General features: G+C 39.3%; 2 protein-coding genes across 3 annotated transcripts; both read left to right on the plus strand.

Annotated features, from left to right (window-relative positions):
• Window positions 1–6: 6 nt before the first annotated feature.
• On the plus strand, window positions 7–10,542 carry wu:fl23c11. Its single transcript, XM_038723682.1, has 16 exons — window positions 7–405; window positions 3,531–3,579; window positions 3,665–3,790; window positions 4,028–4,144; window positions 4,277–4,392; window positions 5,054–5,168; window positions 5,258–5,299; window positions 5,524–5,657; window positions 5,769–5,831; window positions 5,925–5,982; window positions 6,084–6,307; window positions 7,481–7,540; window positions 7,669–7,720; window positions 7,909–8,004; window positions 8,085–8,123; window positions 9,045–10,542. Exons 1-16 carry the CDS (start codon window positions 280–282, stop codon window positions 9,842–9,844), a joined length of 2,217 nt encoding a protein of 738 aa, XP_038579610.1. The 5' UTR covers window positions 7–279; the 3' UTR covers window positions 9,845–10,542.
• Window positions 10,543–11,309: 767 nt separating this feature from the next.
• On the plus strand, window positions 11,310–17,116 carry LOC119905332 (protein disulfide isomerase Creld1). Of its 2 annotated transcripts, XM_038722242.1 has the most exons (12): window positions 11,310–11,620; window positions 12,391–12,511; window positions 12,590–12,672; window positions 12,967–13,077; window positions 13,759–13,850; window positions 14,047–14,226; window positions 14,329–14,424; window positions 14,521–14,604; window positions 15,260–15,355; window positions 15,448–15,588; window positions 15,681–15,949; window positions 16,643–17,116. In XM_038722242.1, exons 2-11 carry the CDS (start codon window positions 12,395–12,397, stop codon window positions 15,899–15,901), a joined length of 1,221 nt encoding a protein of 406 aa, XP_038578170.1. In that variant the 5' UTR covers window positions 11,310–11,620; window positions 12,391–12,394; the 3' UTR covers window positions 15,902–15,949; window positions 16,643–17,116. The 2 variants fall into 2 exon arrangements, with proteins under 2 accessions (XP_038578170.1, XP_038578169.1); XM_038722241.1 differs by having other exon boundaries at window positions 11,311–11,620; window positions 15,681–17,116.
• The last annotated feature ends 248 nt before the right edge of the window (window positions 17,117–17,364 follow it).

Here is a 17,364-nt window from a genome sequence, read left to right on the forward strand (position 1 = left end):
TTTCGCCTCCTGAGAGCTGCGACACGCCCAATGCCCGAACTGTCAATAATCGGGAAGGACTTGTGGAATAAAAGCACAGGAGGTTTAATTTAACTCACAACAGTTGGCCGGTGTGGGACAAGACGTAGTCACTGCCTTACCACTGTCATGCCGTGCATGGTGAGAGGGATAACTGACTTTCGAGCTTTGTTTTACGGGTGAGGAGAGTCTAGCCGTAGAACAGGAAACGTATGCCGGAGAGAGGCACCCTGTGACAGGCGCAGAGACGCTCTCACAGAAATGGCCCTCACTCACCGTCCGGTTTCATGTAGTCCTCTGTTGTCACTGCTGCGCTTCTGGCTGTTAATGTCCGCGAGAGCGCTACAAATGATTGAGAAAGACGCACCTGAAATCACCTGTACTGAGGTAAGAAAGTCACCATGATAATCCTCTAGTTTCTTAATAACATACGAAATTATTGGTACTAGGCTAACAAAAACACCTTCTCTTATATTGTTAAAGGTGTCCTCTATCTATCTATCTATCTATCTATCTATCTATCTATCAGACTTTATTTGCATGGCACCTTTCCTGCAAAATAACAATTCAATGTGGTTCATACTGTTAAAATAGCCAACCAGAATAACCATGTAACGAAAATACAGTAATAAAAGAGTCTGCTTTGCAAAATTACTAGGTAAGATAAACTAAGAAAATAAAAGAAATAAGAATGAATAAATAGAATAAAGAAAAGTAAAAAAGAAAAATTTAAAAAGATGAAAAATAAATTAGGAAACTAAACTAAAAAGATTAGATTTTATTTATGATACAAAACAACAGCCAAATTAAAAACCTGTTATAAGTTGTTTATAATTTAGTTCTGGATATAATTTAGTTCTAGATCCGGTTTTACATTATAAATTTTGTTTGGACTTAAATGATGTGTGTTAACTTTTTTATTGTCTAGCCAATTGATACATGGCACAATTCAGTTTGCAGGCTTCAGGTTTTTGTATTAGGACAGACAGGACAGACAGAAAGAGAGATCAGAGTTTAATGTCCATTACTTATTTACTGTTGTGCCAGAGCATGACACCTTACTCCACTGCTCTTTTTTCAAAGAGGGTTGTTGTGGCATGAATTTCCTCAGAATTTTGTTTCAGAGGAAAGGTCAGTATGTGTAATATGGAATACAAATCAAATTCATGTACACACCGACAATCAAAACTTTAGAAAAGGAAAGATTAAACATTACAAAGAACCATAAATCTATGTGTGAAGTTTTTTTTTTGACAGTTTGAAAGAGGAAGAGAGCAATAGATGTTGCCCCCTTACAGTAGATCTGAATGCAGATGTCACTTTACTCCCTGAATTACTTTACTAGATATGGTTAGACGAATCTAACGACCGCGGTGAAGTTTTAAGTTGGATATTCCACAGACATTCACCCAGGATCCGGTGACGGCTTCTTACTCAGTTCACCCAGTGTCGGCAGTATAAGTGCGGTTAGCCCCCTCCGATAGCTCGCTTTTAACCACCGGGGGTCAGCTTAGGGACCATCAATAAATTACAATTGTTAAAACCGTGTTATGTGAAAATCATCATTTATTTCAATAGCTTCCATGTCATGTGATTCATGGACTCCAAACCAATGCCGAATTGTAGTAGGCCACTACATTAGGCGAATCAGACACACCTCTTCATTTTGAATAAATAAATGATGATTTTCCCTCTTTAGGTCCTTTTCAGACACTTTGCTGTGCTCATCCACATAGCCTATAGCCTATTTACTGAATGTCAAGGAATGATAGGCTACTTCTATTAAGTGTATTAAAATATTAAACATTCTAAACGTTCATAAAATATATAGGCCTACATCGTATCATTTAACACCATTGATGGACCCCACAAAGAATATTAGGCCTATATCGTTTAAAAGCAGTAGCCTATTTGGAGGTGCATGCAATTCTTGGTAGGCAGGCAAAACTCCGCATAACACCGGTAGCTCCGCGATCTCCTGGCTCTGTACGCTCCACCGCCCCGCTCCCTCTCTGGTAGGGTTGTGTCGCTAGTACGACCGACGCGCTGTGAACGGTTCGCGATCATTCCCTCTGGCTGGATGAATATTACGCATGATCCATGCACTACTGCAGCTGGGGGCTCCCCGCAGCGCCACGCAACTTTCTAAATGATTCCCTCTCAGGTCGCAAACACAACCACAGTTGTTGTGTTAAGCTTAACTGTAGCAAAATGGCTATATATGATGATGATGATAGTAGCCTAATTATTATTATTATTATTATTATAAGACCTATGCCTGATACTTTCACAGTCAGGCCTGCATGCTTGCAGCTATTTATGATTCAGCAGTAAGAATCACAGTCTTCATTTAAAAATAAATGTTTCCAATGAAATGTCCAAATAAAGTTTTAAGCATTATAGTAGCCTACTGTAGCCTTGTTCTTCTCTTGACAAATGTTGGGCTGAGGTTCACAACTTGTTGTCAGCTTTGTAGTATTAAAGAGTATAAAAGAGAGATCATGTGTATTTCCTCATTACAATAAGGATTTGTGTTGATCTGAGCATTTATCAGGTGTAACTTTACATTGTTATTGTGTATAGCAGGTGGTGTTATGCAGTAATCCAAATATAATGTAACTAGTAGTGTAACTAGTTACTTTCAGCAGTGAGTAATCTAGTAAAGTAAGGCATTACTTTAAAAAAAAGTAACTAGTAGCCTAATGTGTAATCCTACCCCAACACAGGGGTTAAGTATAAAAGTTATATTGAGAGAATAATGCAGTTGAATGACGTCACTTCTGACTAATTGTACCACTCTCACTTAAACAACAGTCATGTCCTGAAATCTACAGCATATCCCAATGTATTTTTATATTTCATTAATTAATAAAAAATCCACCTAAAACAACATGTTACTGGCTAAGATGATAACCACGTATATCAGATTGTATACTCTGCATGGAATAATGGCATTATATATGACTTTTCTTTGTTTTGATATAAGCATTCTCTCTAAAATCCACATCGGCATCAGCCACTGAAAAACACATATCAGTCGACCACTAATACAAGATACATTTTTTTCTTTTAATTTGTCACTTGTCTGTAGTTTCCAATTCTTTTATATGAAGACTTTGAAACCACCCATCAGCAACAGCTGATTACAACCGCATATCTTACAATACACAAAGTATTTGGCAACTTAAGTAACAGACACACCCCTACCATACTTATGTCAAACTTCCATTTTGATCATGCATTTTTATAAATTTGTTCATTTAGCCAATTTTGAATATCTTCTAAAAGCTCCTCCTTTTAACTGAAATAGAATGATTTTTAAAGAATGAATCCTTGCCCTGGATAATAAGCCATTTTACTTTTAATATTATAGGACCTTTTACTTGTTGTAGTCCATGTAAATGATCTGAATACCTCTTTCCCCACTGTTGACACCTACTGTACTCAAGAGGTGTGTTTCATTATGGAATTATTCAACATTTAATTCTCATCCACAACCTTTCTTTCGACAGGGTTTAAAGGACTGCCTCGTGAGCTCAGGGAGCAACACGATCAACACAGGTGCATCTGATATCATGTTTATAGCCTCCTGCTAGAATAAGCCTGAAGTTTGTCTAAAGCAGAAACCCTCTTCTTTCTTCAACAGAATGTCGTCCCCTGCCCGATATAGATGATACAGTGAACGTTACACATTTGCAGCTTAAAGCGATTCTCTGCTGTTCAGCGGCACACGACTGTGAACCCTGCCTGCAAATCATTATCACAGTCCAAGGTAAAGATTGTTATAAATCTTATGTCTTTAATATTGCCAGCTAGGGTGACACACCTAACCGCATCATGCGCTTCTGAATCTTTTGTTGGCGCTGTTATTATTATCAAATCATTTCTTAAGTAGCTACATTCTCTCAGTTGTCGGACTTGTCTTACAGATGGCTCATGTGGTTTTAAAACATTGTGTTCCCTGCTCTAGTATTTACTGTCTGTAATCACATTGCATGTGTCATTGCAGAAGTGGATAAGGCAGAGGATGTTTCTGAGGAGTCTGGTGAACACGATAATGATGACTTGTTTGTCACAAATCAAATGGCAGAGGGAAGTGGTCAGTTTGGGCGTCCTGAGCCAGAAGGTACAGTATAGAACCATATGCTCAACCCTAAGCACACAAAGAGTCATATACATTTTACTCTATAGAGTACTTTTTCATTCTAATCACACAGTTGACTCTTCTTTGTCTTTTTCTCTACTCTCTGTGTTACAGTTTTGAAGGTGAAAGTGTATTTCAGCTCCCCAGGCTCCGTTGAATTTTGCAAGACACTCTTCTTTAAGCCAAGCTATTCCGGTTTAGATCAAGCGTCTCGACCACACACACACAAGGTAGCTAATATTGGGCAGGTGTGAAAGGATTACCTCATGCAGTTGGTATTTTTGTTACATACACTACATACAGTAGTGCAAGTTCCAAAAAGAGATGTAAAATAATAACAAACAATCTGAAGTGAATCAGGCTTTATATAGCTTCCACTGATCATTCTAAAAATGAACAACATCAAACAAAAATATTGTACTCCCCTACATTTACTTGAAAGACATAGTAACTAGTTACTGGTTACTTTTTGGGATTCCAAAAAAAAAGGCCGTGGCACCCTTCCAGATCTATCTTGTGACTCCTAAAAGGGGCCCCTCCCAGAGGTTGGGACAAAATTACTTCTGACTGTATCTAAAATAAACTCTCCCCCTTGACAAGCTACAACAGAGAAACTAATATGATAGATTGTCAGTCACATGGCAGATTTTTTAACATATAGCGAGTACTTTTTGATTATAGTGCTTGTGGGATGTTTACTTGTAATGGTAGTATTTTTACATTGTCATCTGGATACTTCTTCTGCCACTGCCAGTCTCTTGCTGTCCTTCACTCCTACTTATTCAATTGCTCAAAAACTAGTTTCCAAAAGATGTTTGTTTTAGTGTGTTCGTTGTTGCTGAGTGGTTTATACAAAGTTTACAATATGCATATGTTTCCTTACAAATGCAGCTGCGGTTGACAGAGAAGAAAGTGACGTTTGGCAGTCTTGTTAAGGTCAGCGTCTACAGACATTCAGATGCGACAGACCTCTTTCAAAATATCACAATCCCATCTTTAAATGAAGGTGAGTTTAAGTGGTGTATTGTAAGCAAGACACGCTGCAATGCTAACTACTAATGACACTGAACATCCACTCCTCCCTCTTTCTTTCAGTTTGCTACATCAACCCAATGGGGGCTGAAAAGTACTGTGATGGTAAGAGGTGTTTTAAAATAATATTTGTTGTCAAATGTGCTATGATAACATGTAATAAAATAGTTAAGCATGCTCTGCTTCCAAATGTTCTTTGTCTAGACTAGCATGTATTTGTGTACATGCTGATGAGCATGCAAGAGGCAGTGCCAGCTAAAACTGTTTCACATACTTGTGTGACATAGCTGAATTAGAGCTGATGATGATTGATGTGTCCCCTGTCTCAGCTCCCAGACTCCGAGCTGTGACTGATTATGAGAAAAATGTGGTCCTCCTTCAACTGGAAAACACTGACGTCAGACAAGATGAACCCATGTGCTTGATGGTTTGGAATGAAACGTCTGGAGGGCAACTTACATGGGTCAGTCACGGCTAAAATATTCATATCAATCTGCACTCTTAGTCGAAAATCACTATTTTCTGTTTATATATTTCTTTTAAACTTTTTTTTTTTTTTTTTTTACCTTTGCAGCCCAAAGGCAAGAGAGAAATGGAAATTTCATCAAACTTTGTTGCACCATGCCTGTGCTTCCAGGTAGCTCACTTGTTCATTGTTACTGACAAGAAAAAGACAGCTACAAACATTCTTTGGAAGTTCGAAAAATGTTATAATCTTTTGTTTTTCCAGATGCGGTGGCAGAAAAAGAAGATCCGACGAGAATCATGCCCCTTCAAAAACCAAAAAGGTAAAGGGAGTTTACTGATGCCAACCTGAAAGTAAGATACATTTGCATGGTAAATTATTTCACAGCTTAGCAATGGGGTTTTTTGTTTGTTTTTTTCCCAGATGCATTGGAAAGAATGCAGCACAACGTTTCTGTGTCTATGGTGGAGTCTCAGATGAGGGAGGGTGGCACAAGGCTGAGCTGGAATGTGACTGCCCCCTGTAGCCTGGAGGCAGAGGTGTGGCTGTGCAAGAAAGACCTGATAGGAGCTGAGTGTGAAGAGGTATCAGGCTCCAGGCAGAAACTGCACAACTCTGGCTGGAGTTCAACACGCAACGGACATTGGGTAAAAAAATCAAATACAACTTTGCTTTTTTTGAAAGCTGTCACATCCTAAGTAGAATTTTGAAGTACTTCACATTTATTTAAGTATTAAAAAATTACTGTGTTCTCCACTGGATTTTAGTATCCCCCATTACATTTATCTGACAGCTATAGATTAAACTACCCTACAGAATATTGATCAGTTAAACGCCAACTCGACTAGAGGCAATATTAAAATGCTGTGTATGCGTTTATGTATCAGTAACAATAATCCAATAATATAATACCTAAATAACATTTTGAATGCATGACTTACTTACAGTTGCGTAATTTTACATTGTGGCATTAACTGCAACCATGGACCTAACCCTCAAGGGCCCGTGTCCACCAAAGCGTTTTTTGCCAGCGGGCGTTTTGAGGGGCAGCGTCTTTTCCGACTGCTTTGGTTGCTATAATACATTTGATGCAAGTAGTTCTACCTAACTTTACTGGATATAAAAATGTCAACAGAGAGTAGTGTACTTGCGCTGGCCCCCGCGAGGAGGGCGTTGCATGGATTAAATTCGCGTTTCGTTGAAGCCCGGTTCCAGGAAAGTAACCATTACTACAGTGTGGTATTTGTCCCGCCCCTCCTCTACTGTGATTGGAAAGCTGAGTAAAAAGTGACAGTGACGAGCACTGTCGTGCTTCTTTTTTTTTTAAGCTTTTTTAAAAATTCATTTTATGCTCACATGCATATTTAAGGAAAAAAGCATTGTAAAGCATTACTACCATGAGCTGCAGGGTGAGAACATCAAACTGAGAAAACAACCTATAGGAAGTGGCGGACTCAGATGTTACTTAAGTAAACTAGAAATACTGTGTTTTATTGAAAACACAAAAGATTAACATCATCTGCTGGCTACCTTGTAAATATCCCTCAGGGGATCAATTAAGTCTTATCTTAACCTATAACAATACACTTTAATTTTTTGTTGATTAAATTTTGCAATTTTAATCTGAATCGGCAAAATAATGTATAGCTTAAGTTATACATGTTCCTTTAAAAAGTAAAATTATGAAAAAACATCCATGAATTCAGACAGAATAATAAGACGACCTTAGATGTAATGTTTCAGTGTAAACTCTCAAGATCATTTGTGGCACGCTAAGTTTAATGTTGAATCTTCACTTAATTTATTAATTTATTTCTTAGGTTACTTTTCAGAAAACAGGAGAGTTCACTGTGTCGTCACATCCTCTGCTTTGTGTTCAGGTGATTTTTCGTCTTTGTCCTGATATGTTACATATAATCTTATACATTGTAAACATGTTTCACTTCCTCCTATAGTACATACTGTACTAGCCTTAACTCATTTATACATATTTTCATTCATTTCTTAGATAAAGATACATGGGATGGAGTCATACTCGGAGCCCCTGTGTCCATTTGCAAGTAAGAATATTAATTATTGTCCAAACCCAGATAAAGTGTGTTTAATGTTTAACTCTTAGCAACAGAAAAAAGCTAAATTTAGAAATTAATAAAGTTAATTCACTGTAAACTTGGAACATTAGCAGTGTCTATTAAACTTCTTTCAAATGCTTTTTTAAAGACAGCTCTGCTCTCTATTTATTTTCCAGAATCTCGATTGAGATGGAGCCTGCCACTTGTCATCGGACTCCTACTGATGTGTTTGGCTGTACTGGGAGCCTATTTTGTACAAGGGGTCCTAAAAGGTCAGTTTTCGATTTGATGGTCATTGAATATTAAAAGTGCTTTAGCAAAATACTTTAATGTACTTCTGTTTTCCTTTTAGGCCATGTGTGGAGATGGCTAAAAGAAGATGATGTTAAAGGTATAAGAAAGCCTGACCATATGTTTCCTACATTTACATTTATTCATTTAGCTGATGCTTTTACCCAAAGCGACTTACATTTGCTATATATATCAGAGGTTGCACGACTTTGGAGCAATGAGGGTTTAAGTGTCTTACTCAGGGACACACTGGTGGATGTGTCACAGTGGGGGATGGAATCTGGGTCTCTCACACCAAAGGCATGCGTCTTATCCACTGCACCATCACTGGGCAACCACTATTTTCTACATCGCCCTTTACACTGTTTACATTTTTATACTTTTATTCGTACATGCATGATGTATGAATATTCATGTTTGTGTGTTTAAATTTTCACTTGAACGTATTACCCTTTGTTTTCTGAATTCTCGTCTATCTATCTTTTTTCATCTTATCTGCAGGAAAAATGTATCTCCTCTTATCCTATCTCATAGTTTGAACAGTTTGACATTTTGGCGAATTCTGGTGGAGAGTTATATGAGAAGGTTGATACAACCCTCATATCTGTCTGTTGAAATATGATCTGCAACCAGCAACCAGTTAGCTTTGTTTTGAACAAAGACTGGATACAGGAGGAAACAGCTAACCTGGTTCTAACCTGGTCCAATAAAAGCAAAATCCGCCTCTGAACAGTGAACAGAAACCAGCAAAGACTGAAGTTACTGCCCCCAGCCAAAAAATAATTTGGCACATAACCGCCCTGAGCATTGTCATTTTTATATTTTGTTTCTACATATATTAAACAAACTAGATACAACTAAACTAAGCTCTCTCCTAGCTGTAGCTTTGTATTTAATAGACAGATACGAGTGTGGTATCAATCCTCTTGTCCAACTCTCAGGCATATAACAGGCATATTTCTCAAAATGTAAAACTATTCCTTCAAACTTTGTAAAAGGTTTTAATCTTCCTCTGTTTCAGGTGCTGTGGGTGGTGGTCATGTGGTGTTGCTGTACCCACCTGGTGACGACCTGGCCTTGCCAGAGCTGATGAATCACCTGGGCACATCCCTCCAAGCCCTGGGCTTCAGCGTGTCTCTAGACCTGTGGAGCCAGGCTGAGCTCAGCATACTGGGCCCTGTGCCTTGGCTCCACTCAAGACTAAACAGACTGCAAAAGCAGGGCGGCAAAGTGGTACTAGTCCTAACCCAGGCTGCCTGGATAAGGGCGGAAGAATGGGGAGCTCAAAGTTGCGAGAAAAACACTCCTAGAGACATGACGAAAAAGGAGGCAGGAGGAAGCTACATTGCCTCTTCTCCCTGTGCAGATGTGTTTACAGCTTCATTGAGCTGTGTTCTAGCAGACTATTTACAGGGCCGCGCTGGTGAGCGGTTTCTGTTAGTGCAGTTTGAATCACTTCCACCTGAGCCTCCAGGTGGTTTCCGGCCTCTGCCAGAACTTTTCCGCGGCCTTCACGTCTACAGCCTCCCCTCCCAAAGCCTGGGTTTTCTGACTGAACTGGCTGGGGCTCGGCAAATGGCTACAGCGTCAGCAAGAAGGAAAAGAGCAGGGGGGCTCAGAATGGCATCCCGAGCTCTGGCACGAGGGCTGTCAGGGTTCACAGCGGGGACTTCTGTACTGCGCCTTGCAGGAGTAACCCAGAGTTGTGTTGGGGTGGGAGGCGAAGACTCTGGAGAAACAGTGCCCTTGCAGCCATGTCTTCTTACGCCTCCCTGCAGCCCTGACACAAACCCCAAGATCAAGGAAATGGACTGGGTCTGAGAGCAGGAGTGTATGCTTTGGTTTTGGGATGAGCCGCCAATAAGAAGTTGAAGTGATTCTCTGGGAGATGTTCAGATATATGAAAATCAGTCTGCAGCTTTTGCATTTGCTCATCTAAAACATATGAGTTCAAGTGGCTGTTAAAGAGGGTGAAGTGTTTTATGTTTCTGGCAGCGAAAACAGTTGTTTCTTTTTCATGTAAAAACTGGGTTGTTACAGCTTCAGACCTTGCTGCTCCAGAGAAATAAATGTGCACATTAATACCTCACACTACTTCTAAAAAGTAAATTCAAGAAGAAAAATACATCAATTGATACACAGTTTGATCACAAATAGGGTGCAACAAAATGCCTTTAGTAAAATTACACTACAATGCAAAACACGAATATCAATAAAGCATATTTTTCCATTGTTTTGTCCTGACACTAGTACATTGTTTATTTAAGCCGTTACTCAGTTTTAAACCAAGACAGTGTGTATTAGACGTATTTACTATGACTTTGACATTCTGCATGTACATATATTGCATGTGAAATCCCTAACGGACATGAAAAAAATACCATATAAAAACAAGCAATTTCCCTTCTGTATGTTTGCACAAGTAGCCTATACTCACTTGTTTTTTCCAGGCATGGTGAATTGTTTTATACTGTGTTTTTTTTTCTCAAAGTGGGGATGAATAAAGAATCTGAACAGTATGTGTCAGTATCCATTGCAAACATGTCATAAAATGTGTGCTTGCAGAGCAAAAGATTTGTTTACATGTGTTTAACATGCAGAAAAGTGTTTGAGATAAAATTAATTCCTGAGATCCCAAAATGAATTGTGGCACTATACAGCAGCAGGAGGCAAAAAAAGAAGAAGCAAAAATGGCTGAGTTGTTGTAGTAGATTGCTTTCAGGGAATCCCACCAGCTATGGGGTATTTCAGCAAGTCCACATATTTTGTTTAATGATCTGTGTTGGACAATGTGCCTTGGTTTTGAAAAATAGAACTGAATTTGAGCACATACCTATTCTGAATTCAGTTTAATCAGTGATTGTGGATACCTTATGTCTATTAATTAAAAGTAGGTCGTTAAAATGTATAATAATAATCATATGCTAAATCCTGCTATGGGGTATTTCAGCAAGTTCACGTTTTGTTCATCTGTGCGGGACAATGTGTCTGTCATAGGTACTGAAAAGTAGGTAAACATTCATTTTATCATACTCTGAATTAGGCTCATCATTAAAATCAGTTTTAATTAGTGATTGCAGATATTTTGAATTGTTTCTAAATGTCGGTCGTTAAAATGCATGCAAATTTATATAAACTGTCATCATGGACAAGCATGCGCTGCGACATTATTTAAATTAGTTGATAAGCATGATGCGTCTGTAATCTCGATATGATGACATCACCGACATATGGGCCCGTCTGTGTAATATTGGCTGTTGAGGGATTGGTTGATGAATTAAATCCCAGCGGGTTTGGGCGGTGCCATATCCTGTGTGGCTCAGCTGGAAAACAGAGAAGCAACTGGAAGCTGCTCATTGATTCATCCCAGCGCAGCCTTGAGCTACACGAACCTGTGCCATATGAGCGCTACCAGCGTTAGCTAGCTAACTCAGTCATTCAGCTAGCTGGCCATTGCATTGGCTTACCAACTAAAATGCCACACTCGAGTCATTAAAAGTGGCTCTCCAGAATGTGAAGCCCTTCCTGCATTGTGTGAACCAGCAGGAAAACAGACAGTCATCAGTGGTGCAACGGACGCGGTGGCTCTGCAATAAGGTAAAACCAGAATGACTGATAAAAGCTGTTCGGCTATCTGATTTCAGAGTAACTGCAATAACGATTACTTAGCAGGTGTCTAATGTTACATATTGCCAGGAGGACGCTTTCGCCGAGTCCGATAGGCTTTGAAGATACACCGGGCAGATTAGCAGACTAACGTTACTGATAGGCAACGTTTGCTTAGGCTAGCAGCTAAACCTTTTGCCAGCTGCTAGTTGGCTAATTTTGTGTGGTGCTGATGCTGTGCTAGCTAAGCTAACAGAGGAAGAAGAGCATCCAGGCTAAGCATTTCTAAGAAGACTGAATGAGTGTAATAACATTTGGAGACCTGAGCTACTTGAGGATTGTATTGTATGTAAACAAAATAATCTATCTAAATTTCACCCAAATTATGAAAATAACTACAAACTATGAAAATAATAACTTTTGATGTCACAGATGGTGAACTAAATAACAGGACAGCAGTATAATGTAATGCTGTCCCAATAAATATCAGACATTATGCTTCACAAAAGTAACATTAGTAGTATGGCATTGTTTTATGTTGTACATATGTTATCATTGTTTTGTCCACCCTCTATACAGTCTATGTTCTACAAACAATAACAGTACATAGCATCCAGTTGGTACAAGTTATATCTGGGTCTTTAGGGAAATATGATCAGTAAATCTTTTCTGAAAGTATAACTTTATTTGATGATCCATGAGAAGTATGTGAACCCGAACATTTGTCATACATTTATGGGTTTTGTGTGTGTTTTCTGAAGGATCATGTTGTGGGCTTGGCTGTTCCTGCCTGCCCTGGTGCTTCTCTCGGAGCTCTCTGTGGTGAGAGTCCAGACTTCGCCATGCCAGACCTGCCGGAAACTCGCAGAGAGTTTCATTAAGGTACTTGTCGCCTTTGGACCACTTTTTTTTTTTTTTTTAGTATTCCTGAGTCCTGAACTTTCCACTTCTTCTTTTTAGGGCTTAGAGAAAACATCCAACAAGAACTTTGGGGGAGGCAACACTGCCTGGGAAGAACAAAAGCTGGCTAAGTATGCACACAGGTAAGATAACTGGAATCACACCTACACTTGGAAATTGCAATTTTCTCATTTATTTACTTCAGTGTGCAGGCAGTCAGTACTTCACAAATGCCAAAAATCAGACTTTGTAATGTGTGAGTGATTACATAAGACAGTCTATTTTAAATGTAACAGTCCACTGAGGGCAGTGAAGAGTGAGTCCTCTCAATGGACCAGAGCAAGGCTTCACTATTTTTTTTGGTGGGTGGGGGGGCAGCATCTGTTCTGTTATTCTATTTTTATTATGCATCTCTAATTGCTGGCATCTTGTTTCAGTGAGACTCGTCTCCTAGAGATAGTAGACGCTGCTTGTGAGAAATCAGATTTTGAATGTAACCAGCTGCTGGAGCAGATAGAGGACCAAGTGGAGACATGGTGGTTCCACAGGTAAATGTGATCTCTGTGAAAAAAATTCATGGGAAAACAAATTAAGAATATCCTCATTCAGGATTTAATTTATGAGTGTCCTTATTGTTCTAATCTCTTAAGTAGTCTTTGGATACCCTGTAAGTAAATTAGTTTTAATCATTTGTCTTTTAAATTGAGACAGTATTGCTATTACTAGCTGTGTGATTAGTTGTGTTTTGTTACGATGTATTACCATGCCTATTAAGCCCAGAAATGCCTACCCCTGTCTGGAAACTTTATCCCCCCACAATTACCCCAAAATAAAAAAGGTAAAATGATCAAAGGGTCCCTGATTGAAGAGCAACCCAGCTGGATACTCACCTGTGGCCAGTGCACCTGTAACAGAAACTAAGTTAAATAACTAAAGTTAAATTAAAATCAAACTAAGATCAAAGGTTCCCACCCTTTATTCTAAGAAGGAAGTACCCACCAGTCATGGTGTATATAACAGTAAGCTTGAGTGTAGATAACACACAGTACATATGCTGCTGTCAGCAGCTCTCCCCCAGGCTTTTAAGTCTTGATTATGAATGGAGTCAGGTACGATCCACAACTCAGGCAATGAGAAGGAAAGGCGTAACCTGGAGAGGAGGACACAAACACCCACAGCACTACCCTTGTTTTAACTCCATGATTTGATATGATGTATGTGCCTTATAGGCAGCAGGAGGCACCAGACCTTTTTGAGTGGCTGTGCATAGAGGAGCTGAGACTCTGCTGTCTACCTGGACGCTTCGGGCCTGACTGCAAAGGTGTGAAAATCCATAAAGCATTAAACAGCTTCTTGATCCGTATAGAAAATCTTACTATGCCAAACCTTATTTATCCTTGGTTTTACAATGTGAAGAATGATTTAGACCTTATAAAGATGTATAAATCACCATGCTAATTCAGAGCCTTGGTTTTTAAGAGTTCCAGAGTACCACTTATAGCATTTATCCAATACAGAGTGTCCCTCTGGCCCTGGTGGTGTATGTGGAGGTCTTGGCCGCTGTGAAGGGGAGGGGACTCGCCTGGGAGATGGAGAGTGTGTCTGTGATCCCGGATACTCCGGCCGTCTGTGCCAGAGCTGTGCTGATGGCTACTACAGAGAGAAAAGCGCTAACGACAGCACAGGAGCCTGTGCAGGTGCCCCAGAATCACACGGTTTCAACCCTCTACATGTGTTTCATTCTGTTTGAGGTCATCTAAAATGGACCCACTGTCTCCTCGTCTTTCATCTTTTTGTAGCTTGCTACCACTCATGCAAGAAATGCTCAGGGCCACAGGACTACAAATGTCTTGACTGCAAACCCGGCTGGATCCTTCATGACAACAAGTGTGTGGGTGAGTTTGGCTTTAGAAGTCATGTATTAAAATTTCACTGAAGCTGTGCCAGTTTTCTGAATGTGTGTTGACTGACTGCCCTTGTATGTCTCTTAGACATTGACGAGTGTGGTACAGAGCTGGCTCGTTGTCCATCTAACACCTACTGTCACAACACAGAGGGATCATATGAATGCAGAGGTATGCGCTCTTGTGTAGTTACTGTTTAAGTTACTGGTGTCAGTGTACTGTATTGTGCCTAATGAAAGCATACAAGTATGATTGCAGTAGGATTTGTAGATTTTTTGCAGCTGCAATTTTTCTTTTTTATTATTATTATTTTTGTGAGAAGGGGCAGGTTTTTATATTCATTTACAAAATTGGTGTAATTAAAAAATCTACTCTCTCATCACTATATTTGAATAGTTTTTTTATCATTAAAACATCTACAGATTATTGCCTATAAAATGGCATAAAATAGTGAAAATGCTGTTCAAATTTCCCATAGCTTAAGGAATTTGTATTCAATTTGCTTGTTTTATTTGATCAACAATCCAAAACCCAAAGAAATTCAGTTTATAGTCATGTATGACAAAGAAAAGGAGCAAATCTTCACATTTAAGAAGCTAGAACCAGGGAATATTTGGCATTTCTGCTTGAAAAATGATAAACAAAATAGTTTCCAGCTAATTTTTTGTTGTCACAGCTCTAGTTTGATGGTTATTGTAAACTTCATTTGTAGCAACAAAAATATTTTTCTAATTTATGACAAATTCATAGTTATTTGGACAATATATAATGCTTACTGCCAAGTTAAGTTATGTAATGCTGACCACTGTGCTTTTGTTGTATCCAGGCTGTGACCAGGCATGTGTGGGCTGCATGGGTAGTGGTCCTGCCCGCTGTAAGAAATGCTCACGTGGCTACAGATTGAAAGGAGCAAAGTGTCTCGGTAAGGACATACATCTTATTTACTGAATCTTTATGCCTCTGTACCTTTTCCTGATTTCTTGTTAGACTGTTTTTCTTTGCTTCTTCACACAGATGTAGATGAATGTAGTGAACGTGCCATAGCGTGCCCCGGACTCAATGAGGCCTGTATCAACGAAGAGGGCTCCTTCCACTGTGACTGTGCTGATGGATTCATTAGAAGAGATAGCATCTGTGTTGAGAACAAGCCTCCTGGTAAGTAGTCGTAGCAGTAAATATGCAGACATAGATAGAGTTGGAAGCTTCTCAGATCTGTTGGCTAAGTTTCTTTCCCTCTACCTCCTCAGCTGGCCCAGAGAAGGGGCTGTTCGACGACATGACAGACGACGAGGTCCTTGTACTGCAGCAGATGTTTTTTGGCGTTGTAATCTGTGCCCTAGCTACACTCGCTGCTAAGGGTGACATGGTTTTCACCGCTATTTTCATTGGAGGTGTGGCTGCTATGGCCGGATACTGGCTGACCGAAAAGGGAGACTACATGCTGGATGGATTTCTGAAGGGACGCTAGACTGGGGCCACAATTTGAGAAAGGACCTTGGAATACCAGCCAGTTAAGGTGAATAAGACTCAACTGGGGGCAGGAAACTATCCCTACAATGCTAGCCTTTCAGGGACTCATTTGGGATAGGGGGAGTTACTTTAAAGGGCTTGGGTTCATTTATGTATATGGATAGGATAGCGCAGGAAAAGAGAACTTGAAGGCTTTGAAGCCAAGAATCTTGAAGAGGAATAACAAAGCAACACTGCACTGATATAAAGGAACTGAACTTAATCACCTACCTCAACTTTGTTGGGAACAAGGGTGACATGAAGACCACTACTGATTGTTAAAATCTATTATGCATTTGGATGTCTCATTTCCATTTTTTTTGATGTCGCTCATGAAATGATGTCATTTTCTTCCACACAATCAAAATCTCCAATTACCGTGTCCATATTTTTCATTATTTCAGTGCTACAAAGCAGAGGTTTTCCCATAGACTGAATGGTACGGAAGTTTTGTTTGTGTGAGGTTGGGCATGGGTCGGATAAGGGAATTTTAGGAATAATCACCCCAAAAAAGAAAGCTCAGCGAAACTCTGGGATATTTCCCTTTTGAACCACTGGTTATTTATGTTCACAGAATTACTTTTTACCTCCTTACTTATTGGATGATTCTTTTTTAGTAATAATGCATGAAAATAGGATTTGAAATGAAAAGTTACTACACTGTATTTATTTATTTTATTGTTTTACTTTGGCATGGAAGACTGACTTTGACAGCTGCTGGATCACCAACACTACTGACATCAACCACTTAATGAGTGTGTGAGGAAATGTACTTGGGTACATACCAGCTCTGAAGTGGATGGTCAAAGCCATTTTTTGTTGCCTTTTAATTTATTTTGAAGCAATATTTATTGGGAAGATGTTTATCATATTTTGCTCTTGAAATTTCCTTTGCATATTTTTGTGTGCAGTTTCTGTTCAATTGTAATTCTAGCAGCAGATATAGTAGCATCATGTAGGAAAGCCACTGTAGCATCACTTCATACCCGTCCATCTCATTTATCTTTGTGGACAACTTTCCACTCTAGGAAAACCAGAGTCATTCATTATAGATGTTTACAATAAAAAAAAGTCTGTCACTCTTCATGTTTTTCATTAGATTCTTTTAAATTTCATTTTGTCAAGTTTCCTCTGCTCTTTACATAAACAACATGTGGAAAATTTGTTTCTACAATTGTGTACAATGTTGCATCATAAATTACTGGTGACCTGGATAAACCCTTAAAGGGTAACTCCACTGATTTTTCTGATCTTTCTGCAGGTCTTGGGGGTGTACTACTTCATATGTGGAAAAAGTTGTATAAAGCTGTAGAGGGAACTGCATGAAACCGGATTTTTATTTTTTAATGTTTGGGGCTGAAGACTTCAAGTTTGTAAATAAACAAATCTGGGGTGGGGGGGTGGCTGTAATAGCTGCTACTA

Source organism: Micropterus salmoides, unplaced genomic scaffold (assembly GCF_014851395.1).
Source record: "Micropterus salmoides isolate LMB-PRFRI ecotype aquatic unplaced genomic scaffold, ASM1485139v1 Ms_hic_scaffold_16, whole genome shotgun sequence".
NCBI classification, from domain to species: domain Eukaryota; kingdom Metazoa; phylum Chordata; class Actinopteri; order Centrarchiformes; family Centrarchidae; genus Micropterus; species Micropterus salmoides.